The sequence below is a fragment of the Nerophis ophidion genome, linkage group LG01, assembly GCF_033978795.1.
Source record: "Nerophis ophidion isolate RoL-2023_Sa linkage group LG01, RoL_Noph_v1.0, whole genome shotgun sequence".
Lineage (NCBI taxonomy): Eukaryota > Metazoa > Chordata > Actinopteri > Syngnathiformes > Syngnathidae > Nerophis > Nerophis ophidion.
The window spans coordinates 50616779-50626778 of NC_084611.1; the positions used below are offsets into that span (position 1 = coordinate 50616779).

The following is a 10000-nucleotide window of genomic DNA, read 5'->3' on the forward strand; positions in this document are numbered from 1 at the left end:
CGAGTCCATGGTTCTCGCCCGGAAAAGGGTGGAGTGCCCCAAGTGGAGGAGTTCAATTACCTAGGAGTCTTGTTCACGAGTGAGGGAAGAGTGGATCGTGAGATCGACAGGCGGATCGGTGCGGCGTCTTCAGTAATGCGGACGTTGTACCGATCTGTTGTGGTGAAGAAGGAGCTGAGCCGGAAGGCAAAGCTCTCAATTTACCGGTCGATCTACGTTCCCATCCTCACCTATGGTCATGAGCTTTGGGTCATGACCAAAAGGATAAGATCACGGGTACAAGCGGCCGAAATGAGTTTCTTCCGCCGTGTGGTGGGGCTATCCCTTAGAAATAGGGTGAGAAGCTCTGCCATCCGGGAGGGACTCAAAGTAAAGCCGCTGCTCCTCCACATCGAGAGGAGCCAGATGAGGTGGTTCGGGCATCTGGTCAGGATGCCACCCGAACGCCTCCCTAGGGAGGCTGTTTATGGCACGTCCAACCGGTAGGAGGCCACGGGGAAGACCCAGGACACATTGGGAAGACTATGTCTCCCGGCTGGCCTGGGAACGCCTCGGGATCCCCCGGGAAGAGCTAGACGAAGTGGCTGGGGAAAGGGAAGTCTGGGTTTCCCTGCTTAGGCTGTTGCCCCTGCGACCCGACCTCGGATAAGCGGAAGAAGATAGATGGATGGATATATATATATATGTATATATATATATATATATATATATATATATATATATATATATATATATATATGTATGTATGTGTGTGTATGTATATATATATATATATATATATATATATATATATATATATATATATATATATATATATATATATATATATATATATATATATATATATATATATGTATGTATGTATGTATGTGTGTATGTATATATGTGTATGTATGTATATATGTATATGTATGTAATATACAGTTGTGATCAAAATTATTAAACCCCCACACAATTTTGGTGTTTTAGCAAGTTGGACATTAATTCCGTATTTTGTTTATAGTCATATCAAATAAAGATGTGTCAAATAGACAAATGCAACTTAAATTGTAGCACGGTATTTTACAAAATACCAAAAAAGGACATTTTTCTTAATATCTCATTGACAAAATTATTCAACCCCCTAGTTACATGCATCTTTAGTACTTAGTAGAACACCCTTATGCAGTAATTACATCCTTCAAACGTGATACATAACCGGACACAAGCTTCTTGCAACGATCTACAGGTATTTTAGCCCATTTAGCTTGGGCAAAGTCCTCCAGTTCATTCATATTATTGGGCTTGCGTGCTGCAACTGCCTTCTTCAAGTCCCACCACAGGTTTTCTGTAGGATTTAGGTCTGGCGACTGTGAAGGCCACTCCAGAGTCTTATATATCTTCCCAAGCCTCAGCTTCGTCACTGACTTCATAACATGTGCAGCTAATATATCCTGTTAGGAAATAGAATTTGTAATGCTTTGAACGCGCTGGAGATTCCCGGTACCTGAGGCAGAGACACAGCCCCAAAACATGATTGACCCCCCACCATGCTTAACAGTAAGAAAGGTGTTCTTCTCTTTGTAAGCTTAATTTTTTCTCCTCCAGACATAACGTTGATTCATTGGCCCAAAGAGTTCCACTTTTGTCTCATCACTCCATAGAACAGTTTCCCAAAACCTTTAGGGTTTGTCCAGATGATTTTTGGCATACTGGAGTTTATTTATCTTGTGCCTGGTAGTCAGAAGTGGGGTGCGCCTGGGAGTTCTGGCATGGAGGCCTTCATCTCGTAGTGCGCGCCTTATTGTCTTGGACGAAACCTGCGTTCCCCCCTCTGCAATGTCCTGTTGTAGTTCCTCAGCTGTTACCCGGGTTATTTTTTTACCACTGTACGCTTCAAATACCGGACAGCAGTTGCACACAGCATCCTCTTTCTACCACGCCCAGGTAGTGTTTCCACTGTGCCTTTAGCTTTAAACTTGCGCATTATGCTGCCAACTGTGTCTCTTGGAATGTGTAATGTCTTTGCTATTTTCCTTTTTTTATGAAGAGAAATTACGTCCTATTTTGCCTTCTTTGACCACTCCCTGGACTTCACCATGTTTCAAATACACCATTGACCATCTACAAGAAGCTGAGCGTCAGTCTTTTTCAATCAGTTTAATTGTTGCTTGTTATGGTTCTAATCACATCTACTACAGGTGTTTTCAACACTTGATTGAAAATACCTTATTCAAATTCTGTTCTTGAGAGTTATGATCTTCAAGGGGTTGAATAATTTTGTCAATGAGATATTTAGAGAAATGACACTGTTTGGTATGTCAAAAAATATAATGTTGTAATTCAAGTTGCATTTGTGTATTTAATGCATCTTTATTTGATATGACTATAAACAAAATACGGAATAAATGTCCAACTTGCTAAAACACCAAAATTGTGTGGGGGTTGAATAATTTTGCTCACAACTGTATATATATATGTATGTATGTAGGCCTCGAATTGTAACTTTTTGAGGTCAAGGCAAGTGTTGTCTTAAAAGAAGGCTCATATTTTAGGGCATCAAGGCAAGTTAAATGACGAAACAAGCCATTTGTAGAGATTGGACATACTGAAGATGATGTTACTAACGAGACTTAATGGCAGTAACATGATAAGGTTTGATGTTACTAACGAGACTTAATGAATGTAACATGATGAAGATGATGTTACTAATGAGACTTAATGGCAGTAACATGATGAAGATGATGTTACTAACGAGTATTAAAATGATCTAATCTCTTTCTTTTCTTTTTGTCTCTTTTCTTTGTCGCCAGAAGGATCTTCCACTGCCACGGAAAAGTAGCAGGTATGTTATCACCACCTCATTTTTTTAAGAGTGATGACAACTGTGTCTGGGTTATTTAAAGAGAGGATTAATGCACCTTCTTGGAAAATTTAAAATTTAAAGCAAGATATCACATTTTACAACACCAGTGATAGAGGATGTTTTTTCACTGAGGAGGATTTAAACGCTTTTGGAATCATTTTCTATTCCACACCGTCTGATCCTGACAGAGCCCATTCAGATCCTGTCGAAAGGCTTGTGGGAAAACTGCCATGGAAACTGTGCAACCTCACAGGTTGAACATAGAAAACAACCCATAAATAAAGGTATAACATAGAAAATAACCCATAAACAAAGGTGGAACATAGAAAAAAAAACATAAACAAAGGTTGAACGTAGAAAATAACCCATAAATAAAGGTCCAATAATGAAAATAACCCATAAACAAAGATTGAACATTGAAAATAACCCATAAATAAATGTTGAACATAGAAAATAACCCATAGACATGGATGGAACATAGAAAATAACCCATAGACATAGATTGGAACATGAGAAATAACCCATAAACAAGGGTCGAACATAGAAAATAACCCATAAATAAAGGTCGAACATAGATAATAACCCATAAAAAAAGGTTGAACATAGAAAATAACCCCCCAAATAAAGGTTGAACATGGAAAATAACCCATAAACAAAGGTTTAACAAATAAAATAAGCCATAAATAAATAAGGGTCTAACATACAAAATAACCCATAAACAAAGGTTGAACATAGAAAATAACCCATAAACAAAGGTCGAAAATAGAAAATAACCCCCTAAATAAAGGTTGAACATAGAAAGTAACCCATAAACAAAGGTCGAACATGGAAAATAACCCAAAAACAAAGGTCAACATAGAAAATAACTCTTAAACAAAGGTCGAACATAGAAAATAACCCATAAACAAGGGTCTAACATAGAAAATAACCCATAAATAAAGGTCTAACATAGAAAATAACCCATAAACTAAGGTCAAAAATAGAAATTTAACCCCCCAAATAAAGGTTGAACATCGAAAGTAACCCATAAACAAAGGTCGAACATGGAAAATAACCCAAAAATAAAGGTTAACATAGATAAAAACCCATAAACAAGGGTCGAACATAGAAAATAACACATAATGAAGGTCGAACATAGAAAATAGCCCATAAATAAACGTTGAACATGGAAAAAAAAAACATAAACAAAGGTTGAACAAACAAAATAACCCATAAATAAAAGTCTAACAGAAAATAACCCATAAACCAAGGTCGAACATAGAAAATAACCTATAAACCAAGGTCGAACCTAGAAAATAACCCATAAACAAAGGTCGAACATAGAAAAAAACCCATAAACAAAGGTCGAACATAGAAAATAACCCAAAAACATAGGTTAAACATAGAAAATAACCCATGAACAAAGATTGTACATAAGTCTATATGTATGTATATGTATGTATATGTATATATGTACATATATGTACATATATGTACATATATACATATGAAATACAATTTATGTTTTGTTTTAAATTTAGATTGAAATCCTCATATGTCCACTTGAAGTTATTTCCTGTCTCTGTCCGTGGTGCTGAAACTCCCTCTGACTTGAATCCCTGCGGGGAAATTTTTGCAGCCTTGAAAATCCAACCAAAAATTGTCCTCTTGTGCAAATTGCTGACATCGCCAGACACGACAAGGGGGAGCGGGGTGGGGAGGTGTTTAATTCCCTCAAATTGCTGACATTACCGTCATCATCTGCCGTCTTCAAACTCTTTTCAATCTTTCCTGAAGGCATGAATACATTTAATTACTGAACGCTGTTATCTGCCTGTTTATCACGGACACTGTCGATACTGGGGTGTGTGCGTGTGTGTGCGCGTGTGTGTGTGTCTGTGTGTCTGTCTGTGTGTGTGTGTGTGTGTGTGTGTGTGTGTGTGTGGGCATCTTACTCAGTATTCTGCACACACCTGGAGGGCAGAGGTGTTGTCTGGCAGCACGTTGATGTCCACACTGAGCATTTCAATGGTAAATTACTACCTTGCTATGTTGTGCGTGTGTGTGTGTGTGTCCTTGGCCTGTTGTGCTTGTCTTGGGCCTGCGACCCCCCGGCCCCCCACCCCGCCCATGTGGAGGTTGCAGATGTCACAGCAGGGGGGCCCAGTCAGGAAGATGAGGGAGTTGACTTTGATCCTCCGGGCTCACAGGATGTTGGTTGCAGACCGACGTGCAAATATTGATCTTTATACATCACGCTTTTATCGGATCAGCCCCGCTCCCTTCTCCTATTGGGCGTGTATGTTTCATCCGCTCTCCTGACAACATGCATTATTCAGCGAGTCCGCCGTGTTGATGTCGGCCCGTGTCGGCCTTGACGTGTGTCTGAGTTTCGAAGAGGTTGTGACGCTTGCACCGACTGGCACAATCATGACGACCGCTGTGGCAAGGACCTCATTCATCCTGATCATGGACTTGGTCTCTGGCAGAGCTGGGCAAATATTTTGACTCGGGGGCCACTGTGAGAAAAAAAAAATGTGTCTGGGGGGGCCAATGTGTATGTGTAGTACGCGTGTTTGGATCCCTTTTTTCAGAAACACTAAGACAAAAAGTCACAATATCCCATAGAGTTCTAGAAACATGACAGACCACTTCAAAAAACCAGAATGGAATTTTACTTTTTTTTTTTTTACTGAATGGGACACCTAAAATGTACATTAAAATACAGAAAGTGGGATTTACAATATTAACTACGAACAATAAAACACTGAATATTAAAAACATATGAACATTTTTGACTTCTCAGACCAAGCGAAACACAGCCAAAATCTAAAAAAACAGCAAAATATGAACGCAGAGTGTAATAAACTCCTACAATATAATATATTATCAGGTAAAAATCTGCTGTACATTATGTGTGTTTGGCTCCCTTTTTTGCAGGAACACTAATACCAAAAGTCACAATGTCCGATAGAATTCTAAAAACGATATGACAGACCACCTAAAAAAAAACTGAATGGAGTTTTACCATTTTTTACTGAATGGGATATCCAAAATATACATTAAGATGAAGACAATGGCATTTCCAATATTAACTATGAACAATAAAACACTGAATATTAAAAACATATGAACATTTTGTACTTCTCAGACCAAGCAAAACACAGCAAAAATGTGAAAAACAGCAAAACATGAATGCAAAGTGTAATAAACACCTACAATATGATAAATTTTCAGATAAAAATCTGCTGTACAGTATGTGTGTTTGGCTCCCTTTTTTGCAAGATCACTAATACCAAAAGTCACAATGTCTGATATAATTCTAAAAACGTTATGACAGACCACCTAAAAAAAAACAAAAAAGCGGAATGGAATTTTACCATTTTTGACTGAATGGGACACCTGAAGTGTACATTAAAATAAAGAAAGTTGGATTTACAATATTAACTACGAACAATAAATCACTGAATATTAACATCATATGAACATGTTGTACTTCTCAGACTAAGCAAAACACAACAAAAATGTAAAAAACAGCAAAGTATGAATGCAAAGTGTATTCAACACCTACAATATGATATATTATTATGTAAAAATCTGCTGTACAATATGTGTGTTTGGCTCCCTTTTTTGCAGGATCATTAATACCAAAAGTCACAATGTCTGATATAATTATAAAAATGACCACCTCAAAAAAACTTAATGGAAATTCACCATTTTTTACTGAATAGGACACCCAAAATGTACATGAAAATAAAGAAAGTGGGATTTACAATATTAACTATGAACAATAAAACACTGAATATTAACAACATATGAACATGGTTTACTTCTCAGACCAAAAAAAACACAGCAGAAATGTAAAAAAAAAGCAAAATATGAATGCAAAGTGTAATAAACTCCTACAATATGATTTATTATCAGGTAAAAAATCTGCTGCACAGTATATGTGTTTGGCTCCCTTTTTTGCAGGAACACTAATACCAAAAGTCACAATGTCCGATTAAAATTTTAAAAACAACTTCCTCAAAGAAATGGAATTTTAGAGGGGTTTTTTTTCTAAATAGGACACCCAAAATGTACATGAAAATAAAGAAAGTGGGATTTACAATATTAGCTATGGACAATAAAACACTGAATATTAACAACATATGAAAATGTTTGACTTCTCAGACCAAAAAAAAGAGCAAAAATGTAAAAAACAGAAAAATATGAATGCAAAGTGTAATAAAATCCTTCAAATATGATATATTATCACGTAAAAATCTGCTGTACAGTATGTGTGTTTGGCTCACTTTTTTGCAGGAACACTAATACTGAAAGTCACAATGTCTGGTATAATTCTAAAAACGTTGTGACAGACCACCTAAAAAAAAAACGGAATGGAATTTTACCGTTTTTTACTGAATGGGACATCTAAAATGTACATTAAGATAAAGAAAGTTGGATTTACAATATTAACTATGAACAATAAAACACTGAATAATAAACATATGACTTATTTTTTTACTTCTCAGACTAAGCAAAACACAGCAAAAATGTAAAAAACAGCAAAATATGAATGCAAAGTTTAATAAACTCCTACAATATATGTTGTCACGTAAAAATTTGCTGTACAATATGTGTGTTTGGCTCCCTTTTTTGCAGGATCACTAATACCAAAATTCACAATGTCCCATAGAGTTCTAAAAACATTATGACAGACCACTTCAAAAAACCAGAATGGAATTTTACAGTTTTTTTTATTGAATGGAACACCTAAAATGTACATTAATATTAAGAAAGTGGAATTAACAATACTAACTACAAATAATAAAACACTGAATATTAACAACATATGAACAGGTTTTTCTTTCTCAGACCAAGCGAAACACAGCAAAAATGTGAAAAAACGGCGAAATATGAATGCAGAGTGTAATAAACTCCTACAATATGTTATATTATCACGTAAAAATCTGCTGTACAGTATATGTGTGTGTTTGGCTCCCTTTTTTGCAGGAACACTAATACCAAAAGTCACAATGTCCGATAAAATTTTAAAAACAACCACCTTAAAAAAAGGTATGGAATTTTAGAGTTTTGTTTTTTTACTGAATAGGACACTCAAAATGTACATAAAAATAAAGAAAGTGGGATTTACAGTATTATCTTTGGACAATAAAACACTGAATATTAACAACATATGAACATGTTTTACTTCTCAGACCAAGCAAAACACAACAAAAATGTAAAAAATCAGCAAAATATGAATGCGAAGTGTAATAAACTCCTACCATATGATTAATTATCACATAAAAATCTGCTGTACAGTATGTGTGTTTGGCTCCCTTTTTTTCAGGATCACTAATACCAAAAGTCACAATGTCTGATAGAATTCTAAAAACGACCACCTCAAAAAACGGACTTAAATTTTAAAATTTCTTACTGAATTGGACACCTGAAATGTACATGAAAATAAAGAAAGTGGGATTTACAATATTAGTTATGAACAATAAAACACTGAATATTAACAACATATGAAAATGTTTTACTTCTCAGACAAAAAAAAACACAGCAAAAATGTAAAAAAAAAACAAAATATGAATGCAAAGTGTAATAAACTCCTACAAATATATATTATCACGTAAAAATCTGCTGTACAGTATGTGTGTTTGGCTCCCTTTTTTGCAGGAACACTAATACCAAAAGTCACAATCTCCGATAGAATTCTAAAAACGACCACATCAAAAAGCGGAATGGAATTTTACAGTTTTTTACTGAATGGGACACCCAAAATGTAGATTAAAAATAAAAAAAGTGGGATTTACAATATTAGCTATGGACAATAAAACACTGAATATTAACATATGAACATTTTTTACTTCTCAGACCAAGCAAAACACAACAAAAATGTAAAAAAACAGCAAAATATGAATGCAGAGTGTAATAAACTCCTACAATATGATATATTATAGCGTAAAAATCTGCTGGACAGTATGTGTTTGGCTCCCTTTTTGTTCCGGGAACACAAATACCAAAAGTCACAATGTCCGATAGAGTTCTAAAAAAGTTATGACAGACCACTTCAAAAAAACTTAATGAAATTTTACAGTTTTTTTTTTTTTTTTGCAGCATGTTTCCCGGGTGCAGCCACTGCTGCTGCTTACTGCTCCCCTCACCTCCCAGGGGGTGATCAAGGGTGATGGGTCAAATGCAGAGAATAATTTCGCCACACCTAGTGTGTGTGTGACTATCATTGGTACTTTAACTTTAACTTAAAAGGATGTGTGAGTAAAAACATGCAAGTAATGATTAGAACTGTAAATTAATGTTCTTGTTTAGTTACATTTTTATTTGTTAAATATTCTCAAATTTGATCAAAAGACTAATGGGTTGTGATATTCAAGAGCAAACCAAACTTATTGACTGGCTCATTAACATGAACGATAGGTCTGTTTTTCTTTCAAACGTGACAGTGATGAAACATTTACATCTCAACCAAGGCAGAAACACTTATCACAGAGTGGGTGTGGTCTCCTCTCTGCTCTGCCTGGAATGGACTTTTTAGTCGTTGCACTTTAAAGTATAAAGATGCAAATTCTGATTTGAACCGTAAAATGATTATTCTTCTGTTGGTTTTATGTTGAGTTGCATTTGTATTTCATCTACATTGTTCAATATTAGAGTATCAAATTTGAACAAAAGACTGATGGGTTGTGATATTCAAGAACAAACCAAACATATTGACTGGCTCATTGACATGAACGATAGGTCTGTTTAATAGACTGTACTTACATTATTCACTTGTGAATAATGCTGTATAATAGACTGTATTTATATTATTCACATGTGAATAATGCTGTATAATAGACTGTACTTACATTATTCACATGTGAATAATGCTGTATAATAGACTGTATTTATATTATTCACATGTGAATAATGCTGTATAATAGACTGTATTTACATTATTCGCATGTGAATAATTCTGTGTAATAGACTGCATTTCTGTTAATCACATGTGAATAATGCTGTATAATAAACTGCATTTATATTATTCACATGTGAATAATGCTGTATATTAGACTGTATTTATGTTATTCACATGAGAATAATGCTGTCTAATAGACTGTATTTTTATTATTCACATGTGAATAATGCGGTATAATAGACTGTATTTACATTATTCACATGTGA

General features: G+C 35.3%; 1 protein-coding gene across 2 annotated transcripts in view; it reads left to right on the forward strand.

The window, feature by feature from the left end:
• Positions 1 to 10000, forward strand: part of LOC133556402 (microtubule-associated serine/threonine-protein kinase 1-like) — a 167281-nt gene that overhangs the window by 48615 nt on the left and 108666 nt on the right. Inside the window, exon 2 of one of the 2 annotated variants that reach the window (XM_061906311.1) lies at positions 2793 to 2824. In XM_061906311.1, coding sequence (XP_061762295.1) covers positions 2793 to 2824 — 32 coding nt within the window. The remainder of the gene's footprint in view (positions 1 to 2792; positions 2825 to 10000) is intronic. The other variant, XM_061906319.1, reaches the window with a different exon arrangement.